Genomic DNA, 18,637 nt, shown 5'->3' with positions numbered 1-18,637 from the left:
ATGTCTACCTCTACCTCATCTACTTCATTCTCCTCATCTACTATGTAGTCACTGTCCTCACTATCATCACCACTACTATCACTGTCCTCACCACTTTTTCTACCATTGCTATCACTTCTTCTACTACTGCTATCACTATCACTACCACTACCCTCTTCCACTACTGCACATTTCCTTTTATCCTTTTTATTTTGACCCACATTGTCATTTCCTACAACATTCACTACTTTGAGTGGTTAAATGATCCACATTGTCATTTCCTAGAACATTGTCACTACTTTGAGTGTTTACATGATCCACATTGTCATTTCTAGCATTCTCTTGTAAGCCATGATCCACAAAATTAGTTTCAACAAACTCAGATTCCTCAAAAACATTGTCATTTCTAGCATTCTCTTGTAAACCATGATCCACAAAATTAGTTTCAACAAACTCAGATTCCTCAAAAACATTGTCTTTAGCAACATTTTGACTGCTTTGAGTTAAAATAGGCTCCTCACCCCAATCTAGCAACATTTTCCTAAATCCAGTTTTAGCTTGAGTTTATTTTTTTATTTTAGGCTTCATAGGTTTAATTGGTCCAACATCAGTATCATCATCATCAATCAATTCAATAGATAATTTAGCAGGAGAAAAATAACCTACTGGCTTTGACATCCCATGTTCAGTATAAACATAAATGAGTTTATTATCATTGACATACTTAGAAAACTTAATAACATCTTGGTCACTTGATAGAGTTTCAAGCCCATTTTCTAAATTCCAACCTGGTTTTAAAAAGAAATATAAGATCACCTGTTTTCCCTGATAAACTAGATCTTGCATGATAGAGTCCATTTCATGCATAGACTAGAGGTCAATGTTAACGCAATCGGCATGGGCGATCTTACCCCCTTTATATTTCACACCTGGTTTTGGAGTAAAAATACCCCCATAGTGAATCTTCATCGAGAACAACCCTGGATACGGTCCTGTGTTGAAAAAAATAACCATAATAATTATCACTTTATAAAAAAAATATATAAAATATATAAAGGAATATACATAAAATAGAAAAAATAGTTAGCTATTACTCACCATACATAGTATCCAGATTGTCCCACTTTTCACCTGCTTCACGAATACTATACAATGGATTGTTTGACATTTTAGGATTAGGGTTTTAATTTTGGGAATCAAGAAGACAAAAGGATCATGATTTAGGGATTAGGTTTTGATTTTGTTGTTTTGATTTTGGGAAGTGAAATGGGATTAAATATAAGAGAGAAAGTGGCTGGAGTGGGGTGGTTAAAGTCATTAATGCCCTCACGTGAGGGTCACCTGTGGGGCTTGACGGAATCTATCAAACGTCCGTTATCACAAAAGATTAAACGTGACCCTTATCCTCCTGTAAAGGACGATCCCTGATAATATGAAAGCACAAGGACGAAAGGCGATGTTGTGTGTAAACCACATGGACGATCCGTACGTTTAACTCTATTGAGAATTTATATATATATATAGGGGATGAGAATATAAGGTTGTCGGGTATCTAAGCTTAGGTGTGGAACACTCACATATTGTTTTTTTAATCCATAAAAATCATGGGGGCCCATGCATTTATTCAATAAACAATAAATAATAAAATATTAGTATATGAGGGGTTCCACACCTAAGCTTAGGTGTCGGACAACATTATATTCCCTTTTCCCTATATATATATATATATATATATATAGTATAATAACATTGTTCATGGTTATGAATAGTGAAAGCAGACTGTCAGGTAGTTGCGTAGTAGCCTGCCAGCCTGCTTTTTTTTATTTTTAAATTTGTCTTTTTACTTTTTGTCACATAACTTTCATTCTTTTACTTTTGGCACGAAGTTTTTGTTCTATTTAGTTTTTAAACTTTCATCTTTCTAACTTTTGACACGAAAGTTTCATTCGTTTTACTTTTTATCACATAAATTTGCTAAAGTTTCCGTCCTTTTACTTTTGCCGCATCGCTTTCGTTTCTTTTACTTTTCGCACGAAAGTTTTCTTCTATTTACTTTTATACTTTTGTCACGAAAGTTTCATTATCTTACTTTTCACCACATAACTTTTGTTTTTTTAGCTTTTGTCAACTACACGAAACTTTAAACCTTCTTACTTTTTGTCACAAAACTTTATTTTTTTTACTTTTGACACGAAAATTTTTGTTTTATTTAGTATTTAAACTTTCATTTTCTAACTTTTCTCACGAAAGTTTAATTCTTTTTACTTTTTATCACATAAATTTCCTAAATTTTACGCCGTTTTACTTTTGTCACATCACTTTCGATTCTTTTACTTTTCACACGAAAGTTTTGTTTTTTTTTTTACTTTTTATACTTTTATTTTTCTAATTTTGCCACGAAAGTTTCGTTATCTTACTTTTCACCATATAACTTTTGTTTTTTTAATTTTTGTCAATCTTTTTTCATTCCTGCCAAGAAACTTTTAACCTTTTTACTTTTTGTCGCATAACTTTATTTCTTTTACTTTTCGCACGAAAGTTTTGTTTTATTTAGTTTTTAAAATTTCATTTTTCTAACTTTTGTTACGAAAGTTTAAATCTCTTTACTTTTTATCACATAAATTCCTTAATTATCATGAGATGTAAATTTTACGTGTCATTATCTTTCCAGGATAACGCCAACGATTGTGGGATAAAAAGTGCTTTTTTTTTGTCTTCTTATGCTTTTATCGCGCATCCACGATTATTGGGGCGCGCATCCACGATTATTGGGGCGCTGAAACTTTCGTTAAACAAAAAGCAGGAATATATTCCCCTGCAAACTTACATACAAACTTCAGATAAAACAAGTTTTCAAAATAATCGTAGCTACTTATACAAGTTACAATCACAAAGTTTTGCTACAACTTTAAACCCAACGGATATTCAAAAACGAAGGTGCCTTAATACATTATATCTAAGAGTTCAGTTCATTCACTTTCTTTCCAGTCACATATCCTTCCTCCTCTTTTTCTTCAAAATATTCCTCCATCACCTTCTTCCAAGTTGTAGTCTTCCCCGTCGATCTGCTCGTAATCATTTTAGTGATGATCATAACTCTAAAGCTCTTGATCTGCTATTGCATCCTCATCAACGAACTCCACTTCAGTCTCCACCTCATTTGCTCCATTATTTAAAGAGGATTGGCCGTCTACGGGCTTCTCTTTTACTTCATTGACATTATTCTGTACATTAATGTCTTTCGAGTTATTCACAGAAGAAATGACGGGTCCTCTTTTTCGCTTCAGAATCTCATTTAGAGGCTTTGGTCCTTCAAATGACATATTGATTTCAGGCTGTTGACTTTTTGCTCTTGGGTTTTTCCTCTTCCCCACAGATTGACTGTCATCTGTTAGCTGACTTTTCAACTTCGACAATCTTTTAGGTCCAGTAAAAAAGCTATCACAATCAGAACCACGAGAACCCCTACAGTTTTTTCTCTCATTAATCAAATTATCATTTTCTCTATCCCTTTTTCTGTTTCTAAGCCTGCTATGGTTTGATGATGCGTGTGACGCCCTTCCAGGCGAGTACCTGGACCTATGTTGCCTTCCCCTGCCAAATTTCCTCTCTCTCTTCAAGTCGTTACCCTTCCTTGGTGAGGTTGACCTTCCTGCAATCGTTATTCTACCTCTAAGCCGGCTACCATGAGTACAACGCCCCAAGTAGCGGCGGTGGTCATTATTACCATCCCTACTTGGAATCCTGTCAGTATGGATGTCCTGAGAATGTTCACTGCTCACAACAGACCTCAGTAAACACATATTATTACCCCTTCGTCGTTTTGATAATCGGTGGCGTAAGTCTGACTGATCAAACTGATCTGGGCTGTCATCTGTGGGGTACCAATTCCTTCCAAAATTATAGTCTTCACTGGCATACCCTTCCATATTATATAATTCATTATCATATAGTCCGGGATACATATCTCGGTCAGCATCATAGTCAACCCGCCAAGCCATATCATCAGATGTTCTGAATTGTTCTTCATTAGGGTAATAATCATGTTGTTCGGGATACATATCTTGGTCAGCATCATAGTCAACCGGCCTACCCATATCAAAAACAGATGTTCCGAATTGTTCTTCATTAGGGTAATATTCTGAAGCTCTGACCTCCGTACCCATAAGAACATCAAAACCAGAGCTTGGCTCTCTTGAACATTCGTCAGCATCTTTTCCATTCACATGGCCGTTATCAAAAGTATGATTAGTCTCGTAAACACCATGGTTAAACCTTATGACCTGGAATTCATTAACAGACTGTTGACTTTCTGCTCTTGGATATTTCCTCTTCCCCGGAAATTGACCTCCATCTGTTGGCTGACTTTTCAACTTGGACCATCTTCTAGGTCCAGTAAACTCACTATCATTATCAGAACTACAAGAACCTCTGTAGTTTCTTCTCTCATTATTGAAATCATCAATTTCTCTACTCTTTATATTGTCTCTAAGCCTGCTATGATTTAATGATGTGTGTAGCACCCTTCCAGGTGAGTATCCCTGTAAGATTGACCTTCCTGGACTCGGTATTCTACCTATAAGCCGCTTACTAAGGGAACAAGGCTCCAAAGAGCAGCGGTGTTCCTGGTTACCGTCCCTACTTGGATACCTGTCAGCATGGATGTCCTGAGGATGTTGACGGCTGCCAACAGACCTTAGTCCACCAACATTATTACCCCTTCGTTGTGTTGATGACCGGTGGCGTAAGTCTGACTGATCAAACTGATCTGGGCTGTCGTCTCTGTGGTACCCTTTTCTTCCAAAATTGTAAGATTCTCTATGGTCCTCCTTGGCGTACCCTTTCTTATTATAGTGGTCATAATCATGTTGTTTGCGACACATATCTTGGTCAGCATCATAGTCAACCGGCTGTCCCATATCAATATCAAAACCAGGGCTCGGCTCACTATACTTTCCATCTTTTCCATTCATACCATTGTTATCATAAGTATGATTAGTCTCGTAAACACCATGGTTAGACTTGATGACCTGGAATTCATTGACAGCAGTAGGTGGGTTAACATTGGCAGGTATGTTGTGGGCATCATTTCTTGTGGGCATTCTGGACACTTTTTTTCCATGAGAAGGCAGAGACTCGGGCTTTTGAACGCTTTCTTGTAGAGTAAACTTTTGCTCTTGTATGGAGTTCTCCCGAACCACGGAAACCATATTTGAAGGCTTGGTGACAGGGTTAGGTGACACAGGTTGCACCGGTTTGTTATTGTATATGGTTGGTGGCCCATGCAAGAAAGGGCATAAGTGTCCTTTTAAACAGAAACCTGTTTGGAAGAAAATGCAGGTAACACCTTGTTTTGCAGGCACTATTGGAGCCTGAGGTACAGAAGGTCCTACAGGCTGAAAAGAAGCAACACAAAATAATAACCAATTATGAGGTATCCTCTATAAGCGAACAATACTTCTAAGGCCAAGATCAATTCTAAAAGAGAAAGAACAAGACTAATAAGAATACTTACAGGATGACGAAAAGCACATTTTGGATTGTGATTTAACCAATAATAGCAATCCCTGGGGTTGAGCTGTGCAATGTCGCTATGTCTATACTCGCACTCACTTCCCTGTTAACAGAAAGTAAGAAGGAAGAGTTTATTTAGATGATACAATAATGTGTTAAGTCAATGTTAATATCTAAGAACACCAATGAATTAATATTATGCACCAGTAGATCATGAAACCATTGGGTCAGATGTTACATAACCATATTTAAAAAAAAAAGATTAAACATGGTCTAATGTGATTATGTGAAGACGATGCAACTAGAGTGACAATACCTTTTGCATGTTTGAAAAGTACACTATTTATGTTAACCAGATGATTATAACCAGATGATCATAACCATATTTAAAAAAATATCAAACCTGTTCTTGCTCCTTCTTTACATATACCTTTGTCATCTTTGAGAAAGAATCAGCATCAGCAACAAAGAAACAATGTCGTTTTCTTGCATCACAGACTAGTTCTCTCCATAGGGGTTCACTTTTAACCAGAGTCCTTTCGTTGCCAAGTATCCAAAGACAGTGTCTGCATAAAAATAAAGACAAAGACATACTATGTTAGCTTAAATAACAAGCCATCAATAAAAAATCAAATATATAAAAAGCCTCGTTCAATACCATACCGAGCTCGGGTCAAGGCAACATTCATTCTTTGTAAGCTAGATACAAAGCCAACAGATCCACACTCATTAGATCTTACAGTAGATAAAATAACTATGTCTTCTTCTCCACCTTGAAACCCGTCAATTGACTTCACCTTTACTGAAAATCCATCAAGTTTCTCGTATTTGCAAGCAAGTTTTTCTTGAATTGTTGCAACTTGAGCAGCATAAGGAGATAAAACACCAATGCTAAGCTTCTCTTTGGATTTATGGCAGGCTACAAATGTTAAAAAGTGATAAATAAAAGTTAAGTATGACCATGTAGATCAGTAGATGGAGATGAAAATGAGTTCACATAACAAAAAAATGATCCAAAATGAGAGAAAACATTTTAGATAACAGACGCAAATAACCAACAACAAAAAAACGGGTAAACCATTTGATCCAAGGGTGTGCAAATGACGGAATATATTGTACACCTCTAAAAAGATTCTGCACTATTTTAATCACAAGAGCCGCCTCAACCATATTTCTTTGACTCTGTCCATTATCATCCTTTTCTTCTTTTCCACCTACAACATTTATAAACGAATATGGGCCAAACATTGGTCCTGGCAGATATTGCTTCACGTAGTTATTAGAAGTCACATTTTCTGCATTGAGGATCCGAGACTGATAGAACTTCCAATTTGGGAAAAAACTTATTGAAGGATGCATTCTGTATTGAACATTAAGAAGATGTTTAGGATAACCCAAAGAACTTAATCTTTCAAATAAACTTCTTCCAAAGTGAGATCCACTAGAAACCTGTCAACAAACATTAACACAATCTGAATATATCGTAAAAGTATATAGAAGGGGATAAAAACTCTTAAGGATTAAACACTTTACCTTGCTCTGAACCATTGCAGGTAGTTGACGCTCATCGCCAATGAGAATAACATGCTTTATTCCGAGAAGTTGAAGAGGAATGGTCGACTCAGCCTCTTTCAACTGGGCAGCTTCGTCTATGACCAACAGGTTCAGAGGCGCCGTTATAGTGGTACACCCCAACTTGTAGGAATTTGAAGTAGTACAGAATATTAGAGAAGCTTTTCGTAAACAAAAATCCTTAATCACATATTGCTCCAAAATACTTGGAAGACCAAGTTTGTCCAGAGATGTCTGCAGATCTTTCAGTACATAACAAGAAATCAATATGAGAAGACTAATGGTAGACATGCCACCAAACTTAGCATCATCATCATCTTCTTCGGAAACCAAATTCTCTTGAAACAATACCGATTCAAAAGAACCTAAGATGTTCAAAAGAGAGACCATACTTTGAAAATTATCTTCCTTCATGAAACTCCTCGGAATATGAGTGCAGAATGTAATGATGCACCTTATGAGTGGAGGAGCGGTAGATTTGAATCCATCACGCAGGAATTCAATGAACGATTTGACTTTCACCATATTGGTTTTCTTCTTCTTTTTCTTTTCACTTGTAACTTGTTGTTCTGAGAAGAATACATTTTCAAGATTCTCTTGGTATTGAGATAGACAATCTTCAAGTAAATCAATCATAGACGTTATGCAATGCTTCCACCCTGTACCTGTCCCAAGACACTCGATAAGCTTGCTAACCCGATTCTCTAGAAAAATGTCTCCAATGCCTAAGTCAACCTTAGACCTCTCCATGTTGCCAAACATAAGCACATCCCCAACTGGACAAAAAGAATCACCACTTGCAGTTCTAGTTTGAAATGATTCTCTAAACAAGTTTATCACACGAGAGGCTAGTTGTACTATAGCAACATTCGTGGGAGCGCAAGTAAGCACTCTGTGATTCCTTTGTAAAAAGAGAAATAACATCACACTTACTGTCGTCGTTTTCCCTGTGCCAGGGGGTCCCCATATCTGTTCTACAGAATAATTGTGCCTACATTCAGTTTTGTTTATTGAAGCTATGACTGCTGCTGTTTGCGATTCATTAAGCTTAAGCAAGTGTTCTCGACCAATATTGCAAGACAAAGGTTCACTAGGACCGATAGAACATATAACACAGTTCTCTTTAACCTGATGTAAACAACATTTAATTTCCAAAGTAAATTGATGCTATTACATAAGTTTACAGCAGAAGACTCAAATTCAATGAATTAAAAGACTTCAACAGACTTCTTACCACAGAATCAGTAGCAATAACCGACTGAATGATATTCATATTTCCATGTTCGTGCAACGAATTCCAGGTTCTTGTCTGGCTTGTAATATTCATCAAGAAAACAACAAACATACCTTTTTGATACTTAATGTTTTGTGATGTTGTAACCTTAAAATGTTTTAACATGGTACCATCAGCATTTTTACCATCCACATTTTTATGAGCTAGAGCAAAAGCCCATTTTCTTCCCACACGTTGCAAATCAGAAACAGATTTGGGTCTTCCATCCGTAAAAATAAATAAGTCACCAGGTAATGTCCTGTATGGTTCCTTTTTACCATGTTCAGTAGATCTGCTTCTCCAACTACCAAAAGTAACATCATACAGCATTTCACCTTCGTCCTCCCACGAACGTATCTCTGCAAACGGGGCTCTATGCATAATTTTCATAGAAGAAGCCAACTCGGCTCGTGTTTCCTCTAGCAAAGGATAGACAAAAGAGCAAAAATAATGTTCCACAGATTGAAAAGTAAGAGGTATCTCTTTTACCTATAATGGAGCCATCACAAAAAGATTCATGTAATTAAACAATAGCAAGAGTAAAGCTATTCGCAGCATGTGAAAATCCCAAAAAAGTTTGCCATATATTTTTTAACACAATAACAAAATTTTCACATAGGGAAACAACAAGTAATCCAAGAACCACAAACATTTAGCTTTTATATCAAGCTTTTATATCACGTGGGATATATATCCAGAAGGACCAAAATCACCATTGGCACTGAACAACTAAAATTGATTTTTTTTTTTTCTCAATAAGTTATTTGATTATTTCAATTTATACAGCAAAAGAATACCATATCAGCCTTGTACTATGTTTTAGTAGTGTGTAGTACATCTAGTAATTTGTGTGGTGTACAAATCACGTTCCTAAGACAGTATGGTATAAATAATCAAATATATCGATAGGGGACCTTATATAAAAGAACTTTTTTTTTGCAAGAATTATGGATCACGTGTTTTTAAAGCTTATTCACACATGAAATGTAACAAAAGTTCAAGTTATAGAATGAATTTTTTTTTCAAAATCTTCGAAACAGCATTCTGTTCACTTGTGAATGAATGTGTTGACATTTCCGTTCTCATGTGAACAAGCGGCCAAGGTTTAGGTAAAAAAAAAAATTCTACAACATGAACTTTTATAACGTCTCACATATAATTAAATGAGTTTTAAAAATATGTGATCCAATACATAGCTTAGAAATTCTCACCGTTTTTGGAAAAAAGAAAAAAAAAAGAGGTTTTGACAAAAAGGAAAGGCTATATCGATATCAATGCAACACACTTACCTATAATGTATCTAAGATATTAGCGTACACATGGGAGTTTACATGCAAAATCTAGATTGTAAAAATAAGAAGTAACAACCGAAGTGAAAGATACCACTACTCTACAATTATGAAGTGTAAGAAATATTGTTGAATATAGCCCTTGTAATGGGATAAACATTATTCACGTTCACATTCACATTCACAAACTAAAGTGATTTTTCTACTACTAATTAATTTTACTTCCTTTACTACAATTAACATATTGTGACTTTTTTGAGCTTACTAATTATTTTAGTACCCACATATAACCACTAAAATATTGAATCAAAATATTTGAATAAATCAAATTTCATAAAAAAGGCAAAATAGTCACAATAATTAAATAGTGTGGTTAGTTTTACAATTTTGACGATCGCAGCTAGCTAGTTTGTTAAGTTGCCATTTTTTTTTTATGGAATCTGATTCATTCAAAGATTTTGACTGTGTATTTGTGGGTAGTAAAATTATTAAAAACAAATTCATTCAAAAGTTTTGTTATGTTGTGTTTCGACTTAATGTTCCGAAAATTTTTTTATTAAAGAAGGCAAAAAAAAAGTCACAATAAATTGATTGTAGTAGTAGAAAAATCACCTACCTTTAAGAAATCTAAAAAATATAAATTAAGAAACAAAAAAGACCTGGTGGCTATAAAAATCTTGATTAAGTATGTCATCAAGAGACCATGAAAATATCAACTTGGTAATGTCAATAATTTCTTGGCTGTGAGCATCTTCTCCTTCTCCTTCTTCTTTCTTCTTCCCGCCTAAACAATCTTCATCCATCATCCTCTAGCTAACAACACACATTAACTATATATCAGAACTATATATATAAACCACATGCAATATTAAATTAACTTGAATGAACTGATCGAGAATGGATTGTTTAATTAGAAATGAAATTAGGGTTGTTTTTTCTTACAGTCAAAGGAAGTTTAAAAAATCCTGATTTCGAAAAGTATATATTTTGTGTCTAAAAAGACAAAAATGATCTTACCAGTTAACATGCAATGCTTAGATAAGACAGATGTTAAAACTAATAATTATAAATGCAGAGAATATAATGAGTACTGACTGCTAGTAGTGTCAAGTTATTAACCAGTTTAGTTTTCGAGATTTTTTTTACATTCAAGTTCAAGTCTCCTCAACTTCTCCACTTTTTCTTTTCCTTTTTAAACTTTTTTTTAATCTATACTACTATATAAAAATTGAAAAATAATTAATTTTTTTAACAAAATAGCCTAACAATCAGAGGCGGTACCAGGAAAAAATTTCAAAGGGGGCAAAATTAAAAATTCCGTGAAAAGTAAATGTAAAAAGGGGCAAAAAAAATAAAAATACATGACAAAATATTAAAAACCTATAGAAAAATTTTAAAAACTCATTAAAAATTTAAAAATACATGACAAAATTCAAATTTTGAGGAGGGACATTTGCCCCCTTTGCCACCCCTCTAGTACTGCCCTTGCTAACAATTCTCCAAACTATTAGATTATGACATGTGAAAAAATTAAAGTGCAAAATTAAGAAAGATAATTAGTGGATACTATATATCACTTTTTTAAAGTTTTAGGAAGATTTTTAGACTGATTATTAAGAGGATTTAACATTTTTCATAAAAGTTACACATAGTGTTAGTCCAGCAAAGACTCCAGCACAAAACTAGAGTCCAAAAGATTTGTCCAAAATAATATGAAGTTCAGTGACCAATGTACAGTTTAAGTCACTGGAGCTTTACTTCAATCAAGATTTGTCAGAAAACTGAAGACATTCCAGTTGAAGTCGAAGACAACAAACACAACTACAAAATCAGTGTATACCTACAGATTTTCCTACGATAGAAATTCGTGAGCAAATAGGTTACCCGGGTTGAATTTAAAGAGTCAACAAATTTTCACATTTTGTGCCACAGATTTCCCATGAAATGCCCATAAAGCTATACTCATGGAAAATCTGTGAAAATTTAGGCTTTCAACCTTGCTTGTTGTCTCAACTCTCATGTGGTCTTAATGGAACCCAATTTGTTTCCCAATCAATCGTTGGGCCTAACAGGCATGACACGTGTTGCTTAAAAAATGATTCAATCTTGTTTTAGTTTATTAGTAGATATTAAATTTTAATTTTCTATATAAACAAAATATATATACACACGAGAGAATATATAAATATACTACATTAAATATACATATATTTCACACGAGTTTAAATTTAGCAATAATATAATTCATTATCATAAACCATCCATATTATATATATAAATAAATAAATTCCACATTTTAAGTAATATAATAATACTAAAATATCAATGACCATTTCATATTTTATATTTTGATTTAATCTATCGAATAATTGTTATTGTACTAACTAATTAACTAGCGTTTAATCCGGGTATTCTAATTAAAATTTTAAAAACCAAAAACATGTAAATGAAAGTGTATGCAGACTTAATTATTGATATAGTATAACTTGATACTGATATAAAGATAATTAATCAACAAACAAAAAAATACATTAAGAATACTAGTTGCGTTAAAATAGAAAGACAAAATTATATAATTAAAAAGCTGAATTTTTTTTTGTCTCCAATAAAAGATTAAGAATTTTAAGCAACCATTTAATGGGGTTTTATATATATATGACATCATTAATTAGAGAAACATTTTTTTTTAAATTATGTGAGTTTGATATTGTTTTTGAAAATATTTTAAAAGACAATTTTTTTTATTTATTATAAAAAATTCTTAAAAAAAACTTATTTAATTAGTTGAGTTGCAATAAAATTAGGAAGATTTGTTGATTGAAAAAAGTCTTAAATGACTCGTGGAGCAATTATATATTACATCTAAAATGTAATGTTGGTGTCTCTCACATAATTTACTGTAACTAAAAGTACAATTTTACATACATCAAATAGTCAAATACAAGTAATAACAATCAAATAAGTGAACATTTACAAATGCTCAGGTTACAAACTACTTTACAAGATAACATAGTGATTAGACACCCTCGAACAAACACCACTGGAAAATATGATCATCAACACCGACAACACCATCAACCAAACACTACCCACAACCGTCATCAACCTTACAAACCACATCTATTAACAGATATAAGAATAGCTGATATAACTAACTTGAACAATTTTTCACTGTATATGACCAGGGCCGTCCCTTTGGTGGCTCAGATGGTGCTAAGAAGCCAAGCCCATCATTTTTGGGGGCCCACAAATTTTTATACAGTTTGTTCTTTACGGTGTTAGTATAAAATCTGAAATATTGGTGTCTACAAAAAGACGTGGGCTATTATAGACAGAAAGAAAAAAAAGCCCATGGACTTTGAGGTCATAACCTGACATCCAAGTCATAACCTGACATCCTCTCTTTTACAAAAAACGCCAATTGGCAATTCATTCATTCCTTATTATATATACACTATTAAATACAATTATAAACCCATTTGTTGTCAAGTTGCAGCCGTACGTCCTTAGCAGCTAGTTCGACTTTTTTTTAGCAGCCTAGCAGGTACTATTATTCAAACCTAAATAGCTATAATTTGTTATTTAATTATGTATTAATTTAAAAAAATATATAGCTTAGTTAGATTTTAATAAAGTGTTGATCGACGACTTTGCTTCAAAAAAATGTAAAGAGAGCTGCACGATTTATTTAATAATATAAACTAGGTTTTTTTTTTTTTTTTTTTTATCATACTTTGATTTTATTGCCGAAAATGTTTATCGTCATAATGTTATGCCTTTACATTTTATTATCGACTTGCTATATTAGAGGCCCATTTTTTATTTTCGAGTCAGACCTCGAAATTTTTTTACATTTTTGGAAACGGCACTATATATGACACGCTAAGCAATTCATGTTTCCTTTCGATCATGAAGAATATAATTGTTGACACAAGGTAACCTGAATTCGCATTTCAAATTGTTTGTGTAAATTCTGACAAATTATTATTATACACAAAAGGTATAGTATAACACAACTTATGATGATATCTATAAATAACTTAATCCCGTTATAACGCACGAGTTATGTTTTTATTTTCTGTTTCCGCAACAGAGTGTGGGTAAATTAACTAGTTACAAGCTAAAAGACAATTGAACAATGAGACTATTTTGTGTTTAAATTAAAAGGCGAACAACTTGATAGAAGCAATTGTTGGCCGGGTCAATTTTGCTTCCACTTGAGCTACCCAAAGGCCCAAAGTTTAGAAATCCAAAAGCTGAATCCAACAATAGTAGAGTAGTTTTGCTTTTACCTTGAATAAATATTGAGAATTTAACAAAAAGCAGGAGTAATTTCTCCATACAAAGTTACATACAGACTAAAAACTTCAGATAAAAAAATGAGTTTTTAGAATAATCTTTGCTACTTCTACAAACTACAATCATAAAGTTTTTGCTATAATTTTAAAACCAACAAATATTCAAAAACAAAGGTCATAACCCGTAAGGCCAAAATACGTTGTATCTAAGAGTACACTTCATTCTCTTTCTTTCCAGTGGCATATCCTTCTTCCTCATCTTCAAAATATTCCTCGCCTTCTTCCAAGTTATAGTCTTCCCCATCAATTTGCTCGTAATCATAATCTTCATCTTGCTGATGATCATAACCGTCAAGCTCCTGATCCGGTATTGCATCCTCAACAATGGACTTCACTGTATTCTCCACATCAATTACTTCATTGGTCATAGATAATTCGCCTTCTACAGGCTTTTCTTTGACTTCATTGACATTATTGGTTTTATTTTCTTTCAGGTTATTGTCTTCATTATTCACAGAAGAAATGACGGATCCTCTTTTCTGCTTCAGAATCTCACTTAGAGGCTTTGGCCCTTCAAATGACTCATTGACTTGTCGACTTTCTGCTCTTGGGTATTTCCTCTTTCCCAGAGATTGACCGTCATCTGTTGGATGACTTTTCAACTCTGATGATCTTCTTGTAAGTCCAGTAAACTCACTATCAGTATCAGACCTGCGAGAACCCCAATAGTTTCTTCTCTCAAAATCATCATTTTCTCTACCCTTAATTCTGTCTCTAAGCCTGCTATTGTTTGAGGATGCGTGCGGCGCCCTTCCAGGAGAGTATCTGGACCTATGTTGCCTTCCCCTGTCAGAATCCCTTTCTCTCCTCAAGTTGTTACCCTTCCTTGGTGAGGTTGACCTTCCTGGAATCGTTATTCTACCTCTAAGCCGGCTACTAAGAGAACAAGGCTCCAAGTAGCGGCGGCGGTCATGGTTACCGTCCCTACTTGGAACCCTGTCACTATGGATGTCCTGAGGATGTTCACGGCTGACAACAGACCTCAGAACACCAACATTATTACTTCTCCTTTGTTTTGATAATAATCGGTGACGTAAGTCTGACTGATCATACTGATCTGGGCTGTCATCTCTGGGGTACCGTTTCCGTGCAAAATTGTAAGATTCTGTACGGTCTTCTCTGGCATACCATTCTTTGTTATAGTGGTCATAATTATGTTGTTTGCGATACATACCCCGGTCAGTATCATAGTCATCTGGCTGACCCATATCAAAATCAGACGTTCCGAATTGTTCTTCATTAGGGTAATATTCTGAATCTCTGACCTCCGTATCCACAAGAACATCAAAACCAGGGCTCGGCTCTCTTGAATACTCGTCAGCATCTTTTCCATTCATACCATCGTTATCTAAAGTATGATTAGTCTCATAAACACCATGGTTAGACCTGATGACCTGGGATTCATTCACAGCAGTAGGTGGAGCAACATTGGCAGGTATGTACTTCAGATGCTCCTCCGGTGGTGATGCTACCTTTTTCTCCATAGCAACAAAGCTGCCACCATTTCTTGTGGGCATTCCGGAAACTTGATTCCCATGAGAAGGCAGAGACTCACGCTTTTGAACGCTGTCTCGTTGAGTAAACTTTTGCTCTTGTATGAATTTCTCCGGAACCACAGAAAACGTATTAGAAGGCTTGGTGACAGGGTTAGGTGGCACAGGTTGCACCGGTTTGTTATTGTATATCGTTGGTGGCCCATGCAAGAAAGGGCATAAGTGTCCTTTTAAACAGAAACCTTTTTGGAAAAAAATGCAGGCAACACCTTGTTTTGCAAGCGGTACTGGAGCCTGAGGTACAGAAGGTCCTACAGGAGTTGGAACTTCAGCTTCCAGTAATCCATCAAGAGGCTGGAAAGAAAAAACACAAGATTATAACCACTAATAAAAATACTTCTAAGGCCCGGATCAAAGTGTAAAAGGAAAAAACAGGACTAATTAAAGAATGCTTACAGGATGACGAAAAGCACATTTTGGATTTAAGCAGTTCCCATTTAACCAATAATAGCAATCCCTGGGGTTGACACGTGCAATGTCACTATGGCGATACTCGCACTCACTTCCCTGTCAATAGATGGTATAAAGAAAGAGTTTATTTAGATGATACAATAATGTGTTAAGTCAATGTTAATATCTAAGAACACAATTGAACAATGTGCACCACTGGATCCTGAAACCGTTGGGTCGTGAATTTAGATTTTAGTGACATCAAAGTTTTAATTTGTTGACTGAATTAAAGACACATGAACAAGAATCAAAGTTTTTGCTTCTTCCTAGTTCCTAATTTGATCTACATACCGAATGACTGGCCATGCTTATAGCATCTTCATCAGGGTAGTCACACAAAACTAACTTAAAGGTAGGCACACAACCTAAAGCTATATATCGTTTCCAATCTAAGATTTAAATTAAATAACAAAGTGACAGATACAATATATGGAGTAACACACTAATCAAGAGGTAGCCAAAACAATGACTGCCAAAATGGTATGACGTGTTAGATTCCGATATCAATTTCAAGTCCTAACGCTCCTATGTCATGATCAATTAAGGCAGCCATAAAAAACGAAAGGTATAACTTTGTCGGAAACCAAGATCCGCCCTTTTAATATTTGTCGTTTCTCCAACAAAAACATAGAAACCGGACAAAACCCTAATTCAAATTTTCCTTCTTTTATAATCAATAGTTTAAACAACACCCTTTATCATAACTTGTATACTCTAATACATGACATCAACATTAACCAAAATTTCTTAATTATTAATAAAGAGCCTAACTTTTTACCATAACACCATTCTAAAGCTACTATCTAACAACATATTTCAACAAAAATCACACCTTAACTCTAACAATCTAATCTAATAAAACAACATTAATCATAAAGCATGTCATACTGTCATCACAACTCTCAAAACAATATTCAACTAAAAAAACCTATACATTCATTGATAAACAAAAATTTCAATAAATAAAAATCAAGAAAACGAAAAAAAACACAAATTTATAAAAGATCTAAAACAATATATGAAAAACCAAGAAAAACCCAGAAATTATAATATAAAAAAGAGGGATAAAAATGTAACCTTTTTGCAGGTTAAGGGAGAAGCAAGAAAGTAAACACAATCTGTGTTTCTTTTCAAGAATTCGTCTTCTTCTTGTTGAACAAATTGATTCGTATCGCCACCAACCACCATTGTTAATTTAATTATTAGGGTTCCAAACCAAAAAAAAAGGATATAGGGTTTGTAACAACAGGTATCTTGTTGTATATATATATATATATATATATAATTATTCTTACAAAAACTGTATTATTATTAATTTAGATAAGAATTGATTTTAATGTAACATTATTAATTTAGGGGTATGTTATTGTAATATGGGGGCAAAGAAGATAGCCGCCAAATAGGCGATGAGGTGAACAAGGAGAAATTGAACCCAAAAACAGGATTTGGGTTAAAAAGCCGGAGTTGGATGCATAAAGACATGTGAATATATAAGCAAACAAACATGGGTTTAAGTCGGTCCAATGTTATTAAAACAACATGGGGATTCCTCATAGTTAAGGATATGTCGAACTTTCAATTAAAATCGAAGTTTGAAAATAAGTTTTAACTTTTGATTTTTATTTTTTAATTCGGTGGTTAATATTCTTTTTATTTTATTGAAATTGTAATTGTTTTTAATTTAAGGGGATATTCGAAGAACTTATATTTAAAAAATCTATTTTAGATCATCTTTTTAAGTATAAGACTACTCTGTAAAAACTATATTATTTTAACTGATTATACATTACAATGGAATAGATTCTAAGAAAAAAAATTTCACCAACACACGTCAGTCTAAAACTCGAACTTATTTTAGATAAATACCCGATTACTCAACCAATTAGGTCGGAAGCATTGTCTCAAAACAACAATGTCCCACAATAAGTACTTTTAAAATTTAAGATTTGTGATCAACAATGATAGTATAATATATTTTTTGGTGGTAGATTTTTCAAGTAAATATTACATATTTATGGACGATTTAATTTGATTTTTGATCTAACATTTTTTTATGGAGAATATTAATCATTCTAATTCATTAGTGTAAAAATCCTTTTAATTTATTTGATGGTAACATGTGGAAATTTAAGGGGGATTATAAAAGAGATTAAGTGGATACCACTTGTCACATTCCTAAGGTTTAAGAGGATTTTTAGGTTAATGTTTAGGAGAATTAATCATTTTTCTTTTTTTATATTAACAAGGTTATTTAAATGTAAATAGTATTCTATCCTATAAATAAAAGAGAATGTTAGGGATACACTTGACACTCTTAAAGCCTTTTTGGGCATAAAACTCTCTCATAGTTAATATAATCTATAATGAAACAAGGTAGTATTAGTTAGAGTGATTAGAATAATTTCAATATAAACTAAGTATTATAAATGTTGTACTACTTTGTAATTGCGGAGTAGTGAGATATATATACAAATCATACTTTTCAAAAAAAAAATAGTAATAAATATTTTTGTAAGTTTTGTTATTTAATTATTTAGTTTTATTTTATATTCATATTTTATTTATTCTTATTAACTAGTCCTAATACCCGTACGATATACGGTAGCTATGATTATATCATAAAAAAAAATCGAATATGCCTCATACATG

The 18,637-nt window shown here is 33.7% G+C and overlaps 2 protein-coding genes and 1 pseudogene across 2 annotated transcripts; all 3 read right to left on the bottom strand.

Annotated features, from left to right (window-relative positions):
* Positions 1-3,059: 3,059 nt before the first annotated feature.
* On the bottom strand, positions 3,060-5,818 carry LOC122591598 (annotated as a pseudogene).
* Positions 5,819-5,890: 72 nt separating this feature from the next.
* LOC122591594 (helicase SEN1-like) lies at positions 5,891-10,430 on the bottom strand. The gene is made up of 6 exons (XM_043763856.1): positions 10,287-10,430; positions 8,300-8,827; positions 7,027-8,193; positions 6,615-6,942; positions 6,157-6,412; positions 5,891-6,059 (listed from the first exon to the last, which is right to left on the bottom strand). Exons 1-6 carry the CDS (start codon positions 10,428-10,430, stop codon positions 5,891-5,893), a joined length of 2,592 nt encoding a protein of 863 aa, XP_043619791.1.
* Positions 10,431-13,907: 3,477 nt separating this feature from the next.
* On the bottom strand, positions 13,908-17,265 carry LOC122600985 (zinc finger CCCH domain-containing protein 17-like). The gene is made up of 3 exons (XM_043773766.1): positions 17,066-17,265; positions 15,935-16,045; positions 13,908-15,832 (listed from the first exon to the last, which is right to left on the bottom strand). The coding sequence occupies exons 1-3, from the start codon at positions 17,174-17,176 to the stop codon at positions 14,132-14,134; spliced, it is 1,923 nt and encodes a 640-aa protein (XP_043629701.1). The 5' UTR covers positions 17,177-17,265; the 3' UTR covers positions 13,908-14,131.
* Between the last annotated feature and the right edge of the window lie 1,372 nt (positions 17,266-18,637).

The sequence above is a fragment of the Erigeron canadensis genome, chromosome 1 (assembly GCF_010389155.1).
Source record: "Erigeron canadensis isolate Cc75 chromosome 1, C_canadensis_v1, whole genome shotgun sequence".
NCBI lineage: Eukaryota > Viridiplantae > Streptophyta > Magnoliopsida > Asterales > Asteraceae > Erigeron > Erigeron canadensis.
This window is presented reverse-complemented; position numbering and strand designations above follow the sequence as displayed.